The following is a 19,713-nucleotide window of genomic DNA, read 5'->3' as shown; positions in this document are numbered from 1 at the left end:
GCCCAGGAGGCACCTGGTTCTAGCAGTACACAAGGCGCAGAGGTTGCCCGTCTGACCAAGGAGAATGCTAATCTCAGGAAACAGGTTGAGGACCTAAAGGAGAGGTTACTCACTGAGCAAGGGTCTGCAAATGCTCGAATGGATATCCTTCTTAGAACTCTTGCCTCTCAATCTCTGCCTCCCCCTTCCAGTGCTCCTTAAAATCGTTCCCTTCCAAGTGTCAAGATCAAATTGTTTATCCTCTGTTTTGGTCTCCCTTGCTTGGATATGTTTATTGGTCGGTACTTCTTTTTTTTGTTTTATTTTGTGGATGATTATGTAACAACTGGCACTGTTCCTTGTTTATTTCCAAAGTTAATGAATATCCCGTCCTTTTGCTATGCATGCTTTGCTCTTCTGCTCTGTTTTTAGTCATGCTTGTGTGCACACATATGGCATGAGTTAAGCTTGCCAGACTTCTTTTTGCTTATTACTTGTGACTACTCTTTTTATGATGCCAAAAGGGGAAAAAGTAATTGAGGGGGAACAGAGGGGGAAACAGGTTCAGGGGGAATACAAATTTTGTTTTTGGGTACTATTTATGGTACTCTGGTTCTCACGGGGAATTTCAAATTATAAGTTTGTCATCATCAAAAAGGGAAAAATTGATAAGTTATGAGTCATGTTATGTTTTGATGATCTAACTAACTTAATGTTAAGAACCAGATAGGGAACATACTCCACATCCTCAAAGTACTCAAGATCAACAAGTCTCAAGTCTGGGACATGTTCCAGCACACATAGTCAAAGAAACAACAGAGGGAACAGATGGACATCAGTTCCCTTGCTGACTGTACCAGTTAACTCCCCACAACTGTAAAGTGGCTGCAACTGTGCCTCAACACACACGCAACAGTGCATACAGTACACCAGTCACTTTATGGGGAATGCCCTTGTACCAGACATGCTTACATCATTCGAGTGATGTCACTTATGCAATATTAACATGAAGCAAAGGAAAAACATCACACTTGCACATTCTAGAATTCATCAAGCTTCCTCTCAAGTATGTTGCCAACCTGCAAGTGACACTCAAGGCGTCAAGAACAAAGAACAACATAACGAATGGCTTGTTTCCCGCATTGAGTCATTATATGTCCTTAGTTGTCTTGTACCTTTGTTAAAGTGATTTACTTGTAATTCCTACTTAGCTTAGTTAGAAGCATTGTATAGGAAACCTTTTGTAAAACCATAAATCTTGTGTTTGTGTCTTGGCTAGAGAGTTAGTTGAGTTGTAAGCTTTGTAATAGAGTTATTACAAAGGGGCTTGTAATAGAGTTATTACAAGTTAGTGAGGGATTAAGAGGTTAATTCCTATATTATAATAGTTTGTAATCTGAAGTTTGCTCAGTAGTGAAGTTGAAATCCTACGAGTGTAGGTCGTGGTTTTTAATCCCGTGAGCTGAGAGTCTTTCACGTAAAACTCTATTGTGTTATTTATTAATTGTTGTGTGTGTGTTCTGTGGGAACTAATAGAGAACCTGGTTCTCTCTATAGTTTGGTGGATCCTTAGTTTCTATCATATAACTTTTGCTTAAACCCTGTATTTGTATTAGAAAATTCATAAAATGTATAAATATTTAATTGTGAATCCAGTAACTAAGACGAGATATGAGTTCGGTGATGAATTCAGAACTCATAAATTTCAAATCCTAGCTCTGCCTCTGTCTACTAAGGAATCTGGATTCACCTTATACAACCATGTACGTAAATCATATCCAGAAAATCAAGGAAAATCGAGCTTAGGAATGCGAGCAAAGTAGGCAGTGTTTTCCAATTTTCTATTACTGACTGGATAGAAATTTTGATGTTGATCCTTGTAATGAATCACTCTCTTATGTACAAGTAAGAGAGTAATCCAACAGCAAGCCAAAGTCAAAGTCAAAATCTGCCGCAGCAGCTACATGTATATTATGTACATATGGACTATAACTTCACCTTCCAAAACATATTTAGTCCTAGGAACCAAAAGAGGCCTATCTGAAGGCATAAGTCAAGAGAAAGTTTACAATATAATTGTGACTATAGAAGGAACTGAAAGTAATAACTAAGGGAATGAAGACTGGAAATTGGACCAATTTTTTCTCAAGCTATCCATTTCCATCTTTGTTGTTGCCAATTTACTTTTGGTGCTATCGATCTTGCTAACTTTTTCTTGAGCTAACAAGACAATGCGTTGAGCCTCTTGGGTGGCTTCTAGTCTTTCGTCCATGATTTGTTTCTGCCTGGTCTTTATAGTTTGAAGCGCTGCTTCCAATTCTCTAGCTTGCTCCTCCTTTTTCACATACTCCGCCATCAACTTTGCTTCTAATCTATTCCACTCATCCAGTTTTTTCCTATCCTCTTCAAAGTTGGTCAAGAATTCCTGGTAACTTGATACAGCTTGTGCCAAGTCCCTCCATTTCTTAACCATGATAGGGAATTCATGCTTAAGTTTTACCAATTGCTTGACATGTTCGTCACTAAACGATGAGGGATCTTCATTTAAAGCAGCAATTGCACCGCACATTTCTTCTTCGTTCACTGGGTCAGCCAACGCCTCTAAAGACAGTCTGATTGAGCAATCAAATATTAATTTTGTAAGTGTTTGGATTGAAGCACTGTTGGTCCGGAGACCTGATTCTGTCCCGGAATACTGCTCCGGAAAAGACTTCGAGAATGACTGAACCGAGTGGAATTCCACATCTTCTGAATTGGACTGCTTTAACTTTTGACTAGGAAAGGATGTGCTTTCTTGAGCCTGCCAATAAAAGTATATTTCTATGATAAATTTATACAGAAGTAAGAAGGAAAATTCAAACCAGAAATTGTATCTGTATCAATATCGGAATACGGTGCAAACCTTGTCTGCTGAAGACAAATGAACAAGATCTGGAAGTGGAGGATGTGGAGTAAATCTAGCAGTTCTTGGTTTCTCATCCTCACTTGGAGCAGCATATTCTTCTCTTTTCGGAACCTTGTTTGCTGAAGACAAATGAACAAAATCTGGAAGTGGAGAGTGTAGATTAACTTCAGCAGTTCTTGGCTTCTCATCCTCATTTAGAGCAACATATTCCTCTCTTTTGGGAACCTTGTTTGCTGAAGACAAATGAACAAAATCTGGAAGTGGAGAATGTAGATGAACTTCAGCAGTTCTTGGCTTCTCCTCCTCATTTAGAGCAACATATTCTTCTCTTTTGGGAACCTTGTTTGCTGAAGACAAATGAACAAAATCTGGAAGTGGAGAATGTAGATTAACTTTAGCAGTTCCTGGTTTCTCATCCTCAGTTGGAGCAACATATTCTTCTCTTTTGACAGTCTTGCCAGATAGATCTTCCAAAACGGAGGAATATTTTCGCATACTTGGTGTTGGCATATCCTATAAAGGAGGAAATGAAAAACACGCTAAATAATGAAGTTTCACTCCGAAATGAAAGATGTTGGTACTTTGGCTCACATTTATACTTCCGCCGATCAGAATTGATGAGGATAATCCGGTAGCAATGCCTGATTCTGAGTGCCTTCTTGCATCCACAGGAAAAAAATGAAAGATGTAAAGTATACATAAACAAAGGGTACTTAGCATGCTCTAGAGAGCCGGAAGGAACGGCACTAACCATGGTGGTTCCCCACTTTGGAGCTACAAAAAATAGGGGTATTTATCTTTTGAGATTCATAGAGGAGAGTTCCCAACTTCTTTTTTCCTCAAATGCATTATGCGGAAACAAAGCCACTAGTATCTAAACTGTCTTTAAATGGTTATGTGTTTCAACACAAGACAGAAGCATTAATCATTATCCGAGTAGGTGATAATTGCAAGGATGCAAAGCTTTAAGCATGTCCAGAATGACAACACCAGATGATAAAAGCTCCATGGGCAACAAAATTAGGAATGAAATTATGCTTTAAGCATATCCATAATAAGACCAGAACACAAAAGCTTTAAAAGGCATAGAGAGATGGAAGGAAAGCTGTACAGTAAAATATTTATAACAGCCTCGTTTGTTCCAGATTTTTTTGGTTGTTATAGCGAAGTGTTGTTATAGAGAACATATATTATAACATAACATGGAAAATTGGAAATTGGTTCCAAAAGATATTTGGGTTTTATAGTGAATGGTTGTTATATAGTAATACTGTTATAGAAAGGTCTGACTGTATAAGACATAAAATAAAAAAAGGTTAAATTAAGTTTTTTTAATGTAACATATAAGTTTCATGTTTAAACAAATAGAAAATAAGGGCATAACTTCGTGAAAAGGAGCAGCATTCTTACAATGTTGTTTTCTCCAAATGATCCACTGCTTGGCTCACTGCACGAACAATTATTTTCTTTACCTGAAGCCGCACAGGCAAATTTACATAATGTTTAAACATGCACACACTGTTTGCAGTGAGAAAAAGAACATGCCATATGATACTAAATAGAAAAGGTCCATATTTGTCCTTGTACTATCCGAAGTTGCTCCATGTTGTCCTCCATTACACTTTTGATCCATTCATACCATTGCCATTAGCAAATGGTCACGTACTTTCCCTTGCGCCATTAACAGAGGTCCTGCGTTAAAATTGGACTCCATGTATCCAAATTCTTCGAGAAAAAAGGTCCAAATTTACCCTTAACTTTTGACTATCGTTTAAGTTACCCTCAGGTTGGAGATCCTTTGGGGTCGAGGGCAAAACAAGATTTTTTCCTAATGGCAGGGCTAATATTAGACCAAAAGTCTAACGGATGGCAAAGTAGCTCCATTTCGTAGTACATGCTTTATTTGACCATTTCCTAAATAAAATATGTACCCAGTTCTCAAATGGATATCGTTTTAACATCAATGTAGGCAGACTGTAAAGATTGCAACATGTAATGAGGACATACAAACTTAAACATCTAATTTCATATCAAAGTAATTAATAAGGAGTTCATTTTCAAAAAATAAGTGTAATTAATAAGGAGTTTGGGAAAGGATCTAAGACCAAGGACTCCAATGCGAAAGGCTGAACAGAGGGTGGAACTGCTTAAACACATTGGTTACAACATCACCAAAACAGTCGTGTCATGCTACATGGTAAGAAGATAAAAGGGAGGAACCCTTCGGGGTTGCCCAGTTGGTTTGGAGGGCGGTCACCCATACGGATGACCTGGGATCGAATCCCCCTCAATGCCTTCTGGGTTGAACCTGTCGCACATGGCTTGCCTAGTGCGGTTTACCTCCCCTGTGTGGTTTGCAGGCTATTACACAGGGGGTGGTTTACCCAGTGCGCACCAAGTGTAGCAGCTGCAGGTTTCCCTCTTATCAAAAAAAAAAAAGAAAAAGAAGATAAAAGGGAGGATGCTGGGAAAATGGTTAGAGAGCTTTTCCATGCCAAAACAGAATAAAATATCATAAATAAATAAATGAATAGAAACAAATCTAGGAAAAGGTGATCGACAAAACAAGAACATGTGACATTTGCACAAGACAACTATATTCCAGACATTAGACTTTTACCTTTCCATAAAGTTTTCTACTAGGTGGTGCTCTTTAGGTGCTTATGGTTAGAATCCACATTTTATGATATTCTCTTGACCATGCTTCTGAGGAAAAGAACATAGAATCAAAAAAGATTGCACTTTTCTAGTTACAGATGCTTAAGAGGGGCAGAAGCATGTCAAGAGCACCACTTATCCCAAAAAAAAAAAAAAAGAAGAAGAAAGGGAAGGAGAAATAAGGATCGACATACCTCCAACTTATCTTCCCTAGCAACATGATTTTTGGGAAGCTGGCGAAACTCCTCGGTCAAACGGATGCACTCATTCACATTTTCAGGTGAAACAAAATCAACAGCAACGTTGATGCAGGACTGTAAAGATGAACACACCAGTAGTCATCGAGCTTAGTTCACTAAGCTAAGATCCTATAGAGTAAATCACATCTGTGCAGGAAGATACATCCATAAGAAGAAACTACTGAAAGATGCGTACTTTGAGAAAATCAAGACATAGTTATCTATCTCGACATTTGATTGATTGATAAATTTTCAGGCTTCATTCCAGACCAGATGCTTGATTTTTACCTCCTTCCTTGTAACATATGAAAAGGACTTCTGACCAACAGAGACCAACATGATAATGGACAGATGTTTACATATTCAGAGTGTTCTTGCACACCTCACTAGCATCTATGCACCAAAAGCTATCAGAATAAAATCCATTCTTGTAGACACTCATGTTGGAAATGCCCAATTTCATTTCTATCTTTTTCTCACTCTGCATAAAGCAGTAGGATACGTGCCATTCGAGAAGCTGTAATTGGATAGAGGATACTTTAAAGCAATATGAAAGACTATGACGGGTCTAAAAGCAGACTTTTCAGGAAAAGAGAGTGATCATGCTATGTGCTATCAGACTTCCCTAATACCACAAAATTGCTGTCAGAAAAGGCTGAAAAAATGAGCCACACTCGGGATAGAGAGATGAACCAATTATATACCTTTAAGTTTCTGATTTGATGAGGGCATCCAGCAGGAATCAAAACAGCTTCACCTAATTTTTGAACAAAAGTCCATGGTTCAATGCCTGCAAAAGGAAAGTATGAGAGCACAACAATTGCAAGGCTGCAGTCTAAAAACTGCTAATGTGCCGTGCAAAGAAATGGCAAACGAATAAGAGAATAATATGACCGTATTCTTCCTTTAGTCTCCTTTTATGCTCTGTGCTCAAGTAGAAAGTCTCATCATGAATGGGATGAACAACCTGCAATGGAACAATAAGAATAAGACAGGTATCTAAATTCAAACTGAGATATGGTAGAACAAATTCATTTATCTCTTCATAAAGGGAGGACAGGAAAAACTATAGCACGACTCAATCACTATACAAGGATTTTTCGACAAGCATTCTAAGCAGAACACACAGTAAAAAAACAGTGTATGGCAAGGACCCTCAATTTATTCTCACTACCTTCCAGGAGAATGTTTAAAACTTAAGACACATCGAGGACAAGGATTTTAACATGTTCTCCACTCCACCAACAAAGCTTTCTGACAAACACCATCCAGATTTATATGGCGTAGTTGACCTAGTACTGGAGAAAAAAAGAAGGGGTTGAATGAGCAATTGTAACTTTAGAGATCTCCCACCAAGTTCCCCTTTAAAGCTCTGTCAGGGTCTTATGTGTTCAATGTAGAAGTGAAGTTCTTCAAGGTGATAATGCCACTTACGAAAAAAATCTTTTCGGATTAATCAATTAGGACATTAGGTCAAATATATAGGAGTTTGATGCAATATCAAATTTCAATTGAAACTTTCGCTAGCTAAGAGATGCATTTCCTGAACCATAAAATATAAGGAACCAACAACATAGCTAACATCTATCGACAGAATTGAAGACCTATAATGTAAAATAAATGTTTTCACACTAAATTTCAAAGTGATTATAATGACAATTACCAATATCTTACGATCGCACGATTAGTCTACAACAAATACAATGACAATCACCTGAACCAAAATATCAGGCCATTACTCCATAGTAATTATGGTGACCATCACCACATAGCAAAATGTCCGACCATCAGTCAATAGCTCTCCATAATAACAAATGATTGCTCGTTAAACCCGAATTTTAAATTGGCAATTCCACATAATAAAGAAGCGAAACATAAAGGTCAAAATATCGTTAGCGATTGGTAGAGAGAATCTTTAGCGATGAGCAACAAGTTAGAGCTTCTTAACTTTAACTGCTTATTGATTTAAGTAAAAGATGATCATCATAAACAGACTCAAAATATAACTCAGCCTATGGAGATTCAAGCCAAGAGAGAGGAACAACAAATGACAATGTGCACTTATAGTCAGGGGGAAGCAGCACATGGATAAAGATAAATTATTTTAGGAACTTCAAAATGACAAGTAAATGAAAGTTGCTCACTTATCTTTACCTGCGGCAACGGTGAGCCATATATGTGTCGAAATTCCCTAAAGTGCTTCCTGAGATATTCCTCCAGTTCAGGAATATCTTTCCTCCTAAAGACATCCCATAGAGCACCACCATCTGCGTCTTCTCTAATTTGAAATTGGTCTGCCTCTCCATTTGTTTCACAATCTGCTTCTAGACCTTGCTGGCTATACTTCTTTTTCTCAGCTTTATTACTTTTCTCCACTTCCAAACCATCACAGTTCTGCTTCTCCTGAGAAACGTTCAGCTCATTCAAGACAGTTTTTCCATTTACACTAGGGACCCAATCCTTAATCCTCCCATGAGTCCTGTAAGCATCAGTTGCAAATTCCTTCTGATCCTGCGCTTTGTGCTTCTGTTTCAGGTTCTCTATGGCCGAGAGTTGATCAGCTGTTAGGACGGCAGCTTGAGCGTGCATCAACAAAAACACCTAAAAGATAATTTCAAGAAAACATTAGACCTCGAGCAGGAACATGGATAGCCTTATCGTATGTTTCTCAATGTCACTTATCAAAATGCCCCAAAAATGTTTGTGTGCATGTTAATATTTCAGAAACCTCCAGATTTCTACAGTACCAGCAGCATGTCACCAGGAGCCAGACATACCGTATCAGACACATAATAGTGCAGCTTGGTGACTGAGTCTCCGCGTCCAAGCTCCTTAGGAAAACCATAAGCAATGTATGCCTTAGGCCCCAAATCTGGCTTCAAACAATTATCAGGAAGTTTTGGAGCAAGATTGAGATAGCCATGTTGAGGATGTGTATACTCCTTAAATGGTAAACAGCTACAAAATTCTGCACCATGACGCGGTAGCCGCTCATCAAATAGACCTGATGGTGGCCAGTCAGTCAACTTTAAGAGTTGAGGCCACCCACAACTGTCAAAGCGACCCTCCATGTATCCTTTGAAAAACTGGTGAATATTTATCTCCAGCTGCATGGTATCCAGGATCAAGTAATTTAAGATAACATGGAGAATATAATTTACCAGAATCTAGGCCTCAATTATTTCCACCTATCACAAACCATATTTACACAAACTCAAATAGTCAAATTCTTAATTACATATGACTTAGAATTTTTAAATGAGACACTGCACTTGAGCTAAAACAGACTTAACGGAAAGCAATATGTCAAGAAACAGGATTAACTACTGTGCAAAGTAATTTAGATGATTTGTAAGAGTGGTGATGATTTATATCATTAATTTTTTTAAAATGGTGGTGCAGTGCTAACGCGCGCACCTCGACTATTTCACTGAGTACCAACTACCTCCCATCAGCACAGATACCAGGTGACTTTGTCCACCAAGGCTTAGGCACATGGGAAGAAATCACCTAGTGTTTTTGTCTCTACTGGAATTTGAACCCTGGTCTCCAAGGCTTTCACCCAATCCTATTTATAACATTAAGGGTTAATTACACTGAACACCATTAATCTGTGCAATAAGTAAGCCTTCTTGTTGACGTGTTCCTTTAACCCTCAAACTCATCCAGAGAAGTAACTAGAACGTACAATGAGGTTACTTGTAAATGCAGTTGCAGATAGTTCAAGTTTTGGATAAGCATTTTTCTTTTGGGATGAAAGTATTAAAATACTTTCAAACCATTTTGCAACAATTTGTTGATTTGGCCACTTCACTCTCGCATAATGTAATGAACAAGACACACAGCTGACAAATACAACAATGAGATCAAGTTCTGGAACTAGATCAAATACCACTTGCCAAAGAGCAAAAAGAGATCACTTATAAAACTACTCAATAAGATCCCAAGCATGACTTCTGGTCAAACGAAGTTGAAAATTTTAAGCTATAATAGGGCCACGATTGTGTTTTACGAAGACTTTGAACTATAAAACTATGGATAGATCCATACCAGAATGGAGAAATTAGTAAACTTGCATAGTCATGCGGTTATTAGGATAATCAGGCATAGCATAAGGTGCAACAATGTTAGCTTGTCGCTCACAGTTCTAGAATAGATGACTGGATAAACCTTCTTTGTTTATTGACAAACACGCCACATAACCAAACGTTCCCAGCTCAACTCCAATGCATTGTCAAAAAGTTTATTACAATAATTGGTTCACACAAAAAGGGGTTTCATGAGTTAAAAAAAAGGTACAAAAAGCAAAAAAGAATCATCTATCATAAAAGGAAGCACAAAGGATGCACATCCAAAATGGATGCTTGAAAATCCCACCCTAAATTAGTATCATCAAATGATCTAAAACCCCTAGCATTGATGTTACAATCATAGCATTGAACTTTGTATCAAGCATTAGATTTTGATCTATTCTGTATATTGATTTGTATTTCAGTTTGCAACTCAGTTATATTGTCATCCACAGAACCACAGATGACGCAAAAGGGACGGAGAGATTCTTCAATATAGTCATGCAACTAGAGTAAAACAATTTTACTAAGATATTTCATTGTCTAGCTAAATTTAGAGAAAGGAAAACTATAAATTGATGCTTCACGAAGTACACTGAGACGGTAAATAGATATTACTAAGACGCACGTAAATAACCCTCCTCCTCCTCCCCGCCCTAAAAGGGTACATAATTTTGCTTCATGTATCATTGTGAAGTATTAAACTGACCTCACACCAATCCAAGGAGTTGATGGTGCTGACATCTAAAAGAAGGGGATGTTTTAAGTTCTTCATCTGGCGACACGCTCGCCACATAACCATGGGCTCCCAGCTTAACCCTGACGCAGTCTCAAGCACATTACTGACGATCACAGGCTCACCTTTCAGCCAATGACACTGGAAATGCTTCAGATCCTCCTTCTGAAGATCTTTAGCTGCTGGACAGAATAAATAATTGTCATCTGAATCTTCACGAGATGCTGCTTTGCGCAATTTACTTTTCTGCATATCAGTTTCATCAACTAACTTTATACATAAGCATGACCCCTGAGATACTTCAGGCATGTGTTCCGATTCACATATTTTGGCAATATATTCAGCCTTTGCCAACAACTCAGAGACCGGATACTTTGAATTTGACAGCAGGCACTTTAGCTCTAAAATTCCCTTACCACAGCCACCAAAATTCTCCGGTGGACAAGGGATGCTGCCATCTACATTGGATTTCCATTCACCAGCACGACCACCAGAATTCTCTGGCGGAAGCCCTCCATTATCCCTAGGCTCCATTTCATATGCAAACTTGGAATCTCCCACGGGATCATTTTCAACCTTCTTGTTCTGGGAAAATCTACTCCTTCTTGAAGTTCTATTTATAGCTGTCATATCACCATGCAAATAAGCATCCCCTTTGTCTGTGAATTCGATGATGACTTCTTCACCTCCCTTAAGATGACCATCTCTAAGCTCCCGGCAACAAGTAAGGTAAAGATCATACGAACAGCTGGAACAAATCTGTGAAAATCAACAATGGATGTTTTGCAGTTGTCGCTGCACAAACATTGCTCAGTTCGGTTTATTTGGAAATCATGCCAAGAGAATTGATATGGAAAAAAAGAGGTTCTTCATATTTACCAGTACACGCGCTCATTCCTATGACACTTTTCCTTCTGCAGCTTTAAATTTGACACTCGTATTCCTGCCCAAGTAAACACGGGAAATTCTAGCTACAATAGGAAACAGATGAAGATGCATGATGCCTTCGGTTTTTCTTGGAAGAAGTTGGTATCTCTCTACCACTACATGGAACTATTCTTCCTTATCTAGGAAACAGAAAGTATGTTAAACATACTCTATTTAACATTTCAAATCCTTTTAAACTCAACCCTGTGCAAATAAATGGAAGAGATATAACTATTTTGTTATCTTTACTAGCTGCGCCATTATATATCACCTAGCAGAATCTAAAATGTGTACTAAGGTTTCCCAAATGAGAAGTATACTGCATATCGAATGAAAAATATATATGTTATGGCATCTGATCTTTGAACAAGATTATAGAACCTTGAATCTTAGCTTCAATCTCCATCTCCATCACTTGCTCTGCAATGATTCTTCTCAAGAGAGGCAAAAGTTTTTGCAAGATAAATTTTGAATACTGAACCTTTTCTTCTTCACTTATCTCAAATCGTAAATTCTTCAAAGCCTGTAACAAAACTCCGGATAAGCGTGCAGCATGTACTGTTAACTTGTATCTTAATAAAAGTGGAAACAACAAAAGAAACCAACCCTTATAGGCCCATCTAGGCGTAAGCATGCTTTGCAATTACAGATTTGACGACAAACAGGACAAGACTCGGCAAAAGCCTCCTCAGGCATCCCATGGTACCTATTATTAATCATAAAGGGAAAAGGCAGTCATGAGAAACACAAAAAGAAAACTACACAATTGAGAATTGGTGTTGAATATGACAATATGAAGCTTCAAGTTGTTAAAATGCTCTTCATGCTTAGCATCTTATCAATTGTGACAATTGCAATATCTCATCAAGAGACAAAATTGCTCAAATAAGCCACAAGGTGCAGAGTGCTCTTCGCAAGTCTAACTTTCATTTAAAATCTCAGTAAGATTACTCATGTAAATGAAAGCCAATAATATATTCCATTTGATTTAATGTCTCTTAGTTTGACTAGGCATGAGGTTTAAGAATGTACAGAAGACTTTTGAATCTTTTGCTCTTAAACTAAAGGTGTGTATAATATACCAAAAATACCCTTTTCTTGTGGTCTTAAGCATATGATATTCGAGTGTTATTAAGGGCACTAATAACTAACTAAATATAGAAATGTGACAGTCTTGCCAAAACAGACCAAAAAGGAAAGCAAGACACTTAAAAACGTAGTGAGGATACAAGGCTTTTGGGTACCATCTGGTCATGCAAGGAACACAATATCGCTTTGTTCTACAGTTGGTGCAACGAGCAACCCTCCCTTTGTCATTCCTCTGGCACTGATGACACATATTTGATTCAATCTCATTCCCCTGCCCGTGTTTTTGAATGCAAAACGAAGACAATACACCATTAGTACTAAGTGGCAGAGACAGAAATTTATGCAAGGGGATTTTAAAAAATTACTAGAATGTCGCACTTGGGACTTGAACGTGTGACACCAAAAGCAAATTTTGAACCCCATATTCCACTATGCTAAAATCTTAGGAGATTCAACGGTTTAATTATATATAGCCTATTTGCACACAATACAGTTGGACCCCCTTGGCTCTACATAGCTCCGCCCCTATTAATACTCATACATAGAGGAATAATAAATTAAATGATCATACCATTAAATGTAACAGCGTAATCTAGTTCTAAGCACTGCCGGTGTAAAATAATTTGTACTATTAGGTCACCTAAAATGAAATTAAAGGTAGCTCTACTTAATAAGCATGGATTTGTAACCTAGAATAAATAGCAAGTAACGTGCTGGAAAAGTATTCATATACATATATAACTTAGATTCATAAATTAAATGATCATATTTTCGAATCTAGTAGTAGTATTAAGAAGGTTAAGATATTTGTACATTTTCATCCTTCCTCTTTCTGTTTCTGATATTTGATTTCAGCATAGAATATCTTCCAGATTCTGATCCTGCTTCTACTGTTTCTTCTCCCTCAAGCTTCTGGCTTTTACACTTTTTTTCACTCCCAATTTTCTCATTTTTACCCCTTCTTTTTCTACCTCTATTTTTGTCTTCTTCATCCCATTCAGCCATTTGCTGATTAATTCCCTTTAATTTCTCCATAGCTATTTTAGTTGACTTCCTTGACCTAATAAACGTCACTTCAGCTGATTCCTCTTTATCAGTGTTAAATTGCTGAGGAATTAACTGTTCAGTGACCTCCATTAAAATAGTAAGAAGAAATTTTGTAAAGGCGAACTAAATTCGAGTAAATTCTATCATTGCCTTTAGATAAAACATTTACATACAAGGGATATTTATATATACTGTATATATTTTCCCAATTCCAGCTGCTCAGTGTTCCTTTTTGGTAGTGGTCAAGGACTGGACTGACAACCGTACGGTACCTCACGTAACAGAATTGACAGAGGATTTTTGTTTTTTATTTAATTTTTATCATACACGACAGAGGATTTAAAGAGTAACTACAAGGACATCTATTAGGCCTAATCTCTAAATATGTACTATAACCTTAAATTTAAAAGAAACAAAGAAAGACTAAACTATAAAATAGTTCAGGGTTCGAGCCTTTAAATCAACAATAATCATGGTAGGTAGGTTGCTTACGTCACATGCGCTTGGAAGGTGCAATTCTTTCTCGAATCCCGTGCGAATACGAAATATCTTTTGCATCATGCTGTCATTTTTAATGACTAAACTGTAAAGGAAAGGAAATGTAATACTATAAGAGATTGCTTGGTTAGATAATCAGTTACTACGTAATTATAACATGGGGATTAAATAATGACATAAGTATTTAATTAATATATTTTTATTGGTAGATGTTTAGTTCAATTGACTAAAGATAAAGAAGGGATATACGAATATAATATAAAATGTATATATTTGATTTACACTAAATAAATTAAAATAAACTCTTATTTTAATTTTAACCTGTAGCCTAAAATTGTATCAGTTCTCCCTCTCTAACAGCTTCCTTGTCCTCAAGGAAGAAATTCTGCACATCTTACTTGTAAGTAAAGCAACATAATACTCCGAAAATGGCTATTTTTGCAAAACCTCGTTTAATGGTGACAAAATATAAAATGTGACCTTAAATCATTCTATTTATGCAAATCTCCCTCCCAAGGGCCACGGGATGTAAAATCTGAAAAAAAAACCATGTGGAACGCATTGGGCTTGGCTGGTATTTGCAACCCAACAAGTTAGCATAGGCTGGAGCTGATGGGCCAATGGAGGTCTTAAAGATAAATGAAAATGACACTAGGTAGCCATTTTAAAGCATGCTATTTAAAATATATCTACAGTTTACAATGTATATAAAGATTATCCAATTTATCTTAAATTTCAGGACACGACATCCTAGAGTTTAAACTTCAAAACTCAAACTTTAGGACATCGTTTCCTAAAGTTCGAAAATCATGTCCACAAGTTCGAATCTTATGTCCTGAATTTAAATTAGTAGTTCAAAAATTCAGGACACTTAGTCCTGAATTTCAAATTAGCAGCTCAAAAATTCAGGACACTAAGTCCTGAATTTTCAAATTCAGGATAATTAGTACTGAAATTTGGGTGAATTGACTAATTTTTAAATATATTGTAAATTGTAGATATACTTTAAATAACAGGCTTAAAAGTAGCTATTGATACACTTCGCCCTAAAGATAACGCCATTATGTAATAATTTAACTTAGCTTTCAATTCAATAACATTGCCTTTCGTTAGCTGCAAAAAAAAAAAAAAAAAAAAGGATAACGACATTTTACTAAATCTAATGCACTCCGGATTTGGCACCACTTGCAATAGAGTGATCAGAGTCAATCCCAAAATGCGATGTGTTTAACCACCGCACTATTCCATTAACACTTCTTAGAAGTTAATTAAGCTACTGAATTTTAGTTGTGTATAATTATTGACCAAAAATAAGTATGATTTGAACCCGAGTCCAGATAAAGTGTGATGTGTTAACCACTATACTGTCCAACCAGAGGCGGATTCAGGATTTGAGACTTATGAGTTCCTACCGTAATTTCAAATTAATATGCAATAATAACTGGGTTCACAGTTAGGTATTTATAAATATTTAGCGACTTTTTTAATATAAATACAGGGTCTACACAAGAGTTACTGGGTTCCCAAAAATCCGTATTCAATGCTCTAGGTCCGCCCATGTGTCCAACCCAATATGTATTACGTTTTTATAGATATGCAATCCAGTCCAAACTGACAAAGAGAATTAGTGGACCAAATAGGCTTTGTTGCTATTTCCGCTACTAAGAATTAACCCAAATAATCGCTCACCCAACTTCTTAAACTAAACATATCTAGTGGATATGTAGTATATGTATAATTTGTGTATTATATGTATATAATTATGTATAATCAATATATAAATTATATATATGGCTAAAAAAAGTATACAATGAATATGATCGGCTATTTGTGTAAGGATAACATTTGCTACCGCAGAAGTTAGTGTAGGCCCAAGCCTATGGGCCACTGATGATTCACATCACAATATGCACCTTGTATGATTGTTACCTACTTTTATATTCGATCAAATACCAAAAATGTAATTAAAATGATGATTTATAGAGAATTATTTTCTGCAAAAATGTCTTATGGAAAACAGTTTCTTCTGACCAAGTATACCAGAAAGGAAACAACAAACGAGAAGTGGGAATGAGATAAAGAAGATTTTTTTTTCCTTTAAAATGTTTCTTTTCCTTCATGTTTCACAAGGTTCCATTTTATCTATAGTTGTGACGTCATTAATATATAGAAAGTTATCGTTCAAATGCTTATAAAAGGTCACAAGTCACAAGTGAAGGTAAATTTTCAAGATACTTTAACGAAGTAATCTCAGATACTCGATATCATAAAATTGACATATTCGAAAATCAAGTGGCCAAATTTAGTTGGATTGAACACACACAAAAGTAAACAACGGAATATCCAAGAATTCCTTTAATCACTTGTAGTACTAGTAGTAGGATGGGAGCATTGGGGCAACAGTAAAGTTGTCTTCATGTGAATAAGGGTGGCAATTAGAGCCCAAATCTATTTGACCCGCCCAAGGTTGGACTGGTTATTAACCCACCAATTTGTTGAATTCAGCACATCTTGACCCAATCCATTTCAACACATCAAAAGTTAGACTGATTTTTAGCCCAAATTAATCTATGAGTAATTTTGCTAAAATATTTCAATTTTTTTGATATGTTTATATGACCATAACAAAAGAAAAAAAAACTTATTTGATTATTAAATAATTCATAAAAAATAGTACATATTAGTTAAAGTTCGGTAAGAGTTGGACGGGTTGGGGTATGACTCAAATTTTAGCCCAACTTGACCCAACTCATCTCAACCCATGTAACTTTTATGCGGGTCAATTTATTGACTCAGCCCATTTTGACCCTCCAAAATCAGTCCAATTCGCACATTTGACATCTCTACGTGTGACCTATAGGTTTGAACCGTGAAAATAACCATTAATATTTGTATTAGAATAGATTATTTATACCATGCCCGTTAAGATAGGACTCTTTCCTATATCTTGCGTCTGTTACCCTTTGTACTTGTAGTACTAGTATAACATGTGTAGGAAGTAGAATTTGACCTATGACCCAAAGATAAAGTTATACTCTCAAGATTAAAGGTACACCCTATCTTGTAGGTTGGAATCTCGACACGTACACTAGTCGACAACAACAACTGTTACCTTCAATCCCAAATAAATTGGATTGATTATAACTGATAATATTTTTTTATTTAAATTTATACTAAGCCTACACTATGCAGTTTAAAGATACAGAATAAACAGTACTAGAAATTCCCTTTGTCTGAAAAGTAAAAAAGAAATCATGTAATAACCAAAATTAAGGTGAAAAAAAAAAAGAGAAGACCAATGTAAAAAAGAAGCAATCCAAAGACAAAAATAGATTTAGAGTTTGAAATAATTAACTTTAGAGTAGCACTATAACATCCATTACTTCGAAATTTTTCATATGTATATATCTCGAATTGGAAAAAGTGAGTGCAATCACATTTGCTGTAATTATTTTGGTTGAAAAAGTTTTACGAAGAACCGAAAAAAAACGAAATTTGAATTTTTTTTTAAAAAAAGTAGATATTGTATCAGACATAAATACATGATATATCAGGCGAAAATACATGATGTAAGGACTTATAACCAAAAAAAAAGCTTACAATCATTCGTGTAGACAGTGCCTCATTCAAAGTAAGGATCTCCTGGTATTTTTTTCCCAAGCGTTGTGTACGTGTGTGAAGTTTCTTTCCGATTGCTGCAATTCCAACGTCCAAACATCTTCCTAACTTCTTCTAGGAAGTCGTATATTGGCAATTCTCTTGCTGATACAAGTGCTGAATTGATTGACTCAGCAATATTTGATGTCATAGTCCATCCCCGATTAACAAGTGCATACAACCTAGCATACTTTTTGTATCCAGCTAATTCCAGGTATTTTTTCACCTGAATATCTACCTTCTCTACCTTTTCCATTAGACTATCAAATTCATCATGAGTGTATGCTTTTGCCATCGAGAAGTATACCTCACTCAGCTTTGCATGACTCTTTTTGAATTTCTTATATACGTTGTTCCATATATGCCATATACAAGCAAAATAGGGTACCGTAGGATACACTCTCGATCCAAATTTGGTGATGCTCTCATTCCTATCTAAAACGATGCACATATTTTTTCGCTCACCATAAGCTACCTTGAATTGCTCAAAGATTCACAACCAAGCAGCATCATTCTCTGAATCAACAACACCATATGCTAGTGGCAATATATGTCTTGTAAATATAATTGAATACATACAAAAAACATTTCATTCAAGGTTTATTAAGAAGTCAAATTACAATATTATATGTTAATCCGTATATATTTTATTTTTTAAATGACTCACCTGCACCATCCAACGTGCTAGCCGAGACGAATGTCCATGTGTATGCCAATTTTAGGTGGCTGCCATCCACAACCACGATAGGTCTATAGTAATCGAACCCCTTTATAAAAGCATACAGCGATATATACAAATATATGAACTCATTTTTCAGTCATTTTACCATTCTAATATGTGAATCAGGATATGTCATATCCAGTGTATACAAGTACCCTGGTAATTTATTGTATGATTCAACTGGTTCACCTCTCAAAATATTCACTGCCTTTTCATTAGCGCGCCACGCCAACATGTAACTAACATCTACACCAAAGTCTGATTTCACATCATCAATTATATCCTTTAGCGTGTATTTCCTCTTATGATTAGTAAACTTGGACCTAATCATACCACCAATTAACCTACTAGTTACTTGACATTGCTCATACACCTTATCCTTCAACGGACATATATGCTTATCATTGAACTCCCTCACTTTGAACATTTGTGTTTTGTTAATACTAGAAGCCGTAAATCTCCATTCACAATCCTCTAAAATACATAACAATGTATAGCTACAAATACGTTGGTGTTATACATACGATTGGTTATGTATGGATATAAAATACAAACAGATCCTACAACTGATTTGGCTACATACACACATCATTTTCATTTGCCAATAAATTTTTGTACATAAAAACATACAACGAAATACAATGTATGTTTATTGAATATACTATAAAATTTTGTTGAATACATTGCGTAAAAAATTGTATAAACATACATTAATATAAATATTTAAGTTCTCATATAAATATTTCAGAACATTCAATTACAAAAAATACTGATACAGAAACATAGCATGAAGGAAAATATATATTATGAATACAACATTATACATGTAGTATTTTTTAAAATTCTACCATGAATACATTATACAACTAGCCAGAATACATATTCATACAGTTGAATACAACATATTGGTAAAGAGGCTGTAAGTAAGAACACTCAAACCTGGTAGCATTAGACCTATCAACCCGGAATTGAAACCTTTCAGCAATTGCATATTGCTCTATCACCGCCTTCAATATGGAATTATCCTTATATACTTATCCAGCCATGACTTCTCTTTGATTAGTTTTTGAAATAATCAAATCCCTTTCCGGTTCGAAAACCTCATATGGTTCACCTGAGTTTACTGACTCAAGAGTAAGTATATCAATTGTATCAAAATTACTCACCCCATCTATTTCGTCTAGTTG

General features: G+C 36.1%; 1 protein-coding gene and 1 pseudogene across 1 annotated transcript; both read right to left on the bottom strand.

Annotated features, from left to right (window-relative positions):
- Window positions 1-1,788: 1,788 nt before the first annotated feature.
- On the bottom strand, window positions 1,789-13,902 carry LOC104092962 (lysine-specific demethylase JMJ26-like; annotated as a pseudogene).
- A 3,868-nt stretch (window positions 13,903-17,770) lies between these two features.
- On the bottom strand, window positions 17,771-18,100 carry LOC138891966 (uncharacterized). Its single transcript, XM_070175656.1, has one exon. It carries the CDS (start codon window positions 18,098-18,100, stop codon window positions 17,771-17,773), a length of 330 nt encoding a protein of 109 aa, XP_070031757.1.
- Between the last annotated feature and the right edge of the window lie 1,613 nt (window positions 18,101-19,713).

The sequence above is a fragment of the Nicotiana tomentosiformis genome, chromosome 5 (genome assembly GCF_000390325.3).
Source record: "Nicotiana tomentosiformis chromosome 5, ASM39032v3, whole genome shotgun sequence".
NCBI lineage: Eukaryota > Viridiplantae > Streptophyta > Magnoliopsida > Solanales > Solanaceae > Nicotiana > Nicotiana tomentosiformis.
The sequence above is the reverse complement of the archived record's forward strand: the minus strand, read 5'-3'. Positions and strand labels throughout refer to the sequence as shown.

What these genes read in the sequence shown, in the direction of transcription:
- LOC138891966 (XM_070175656.1), bottom strand. Translation starts at nt 18,100, where the DNA reads ATGGCAAAAGCATACACTCATGATGAATTTGATAGTCTAATGGAAAAG.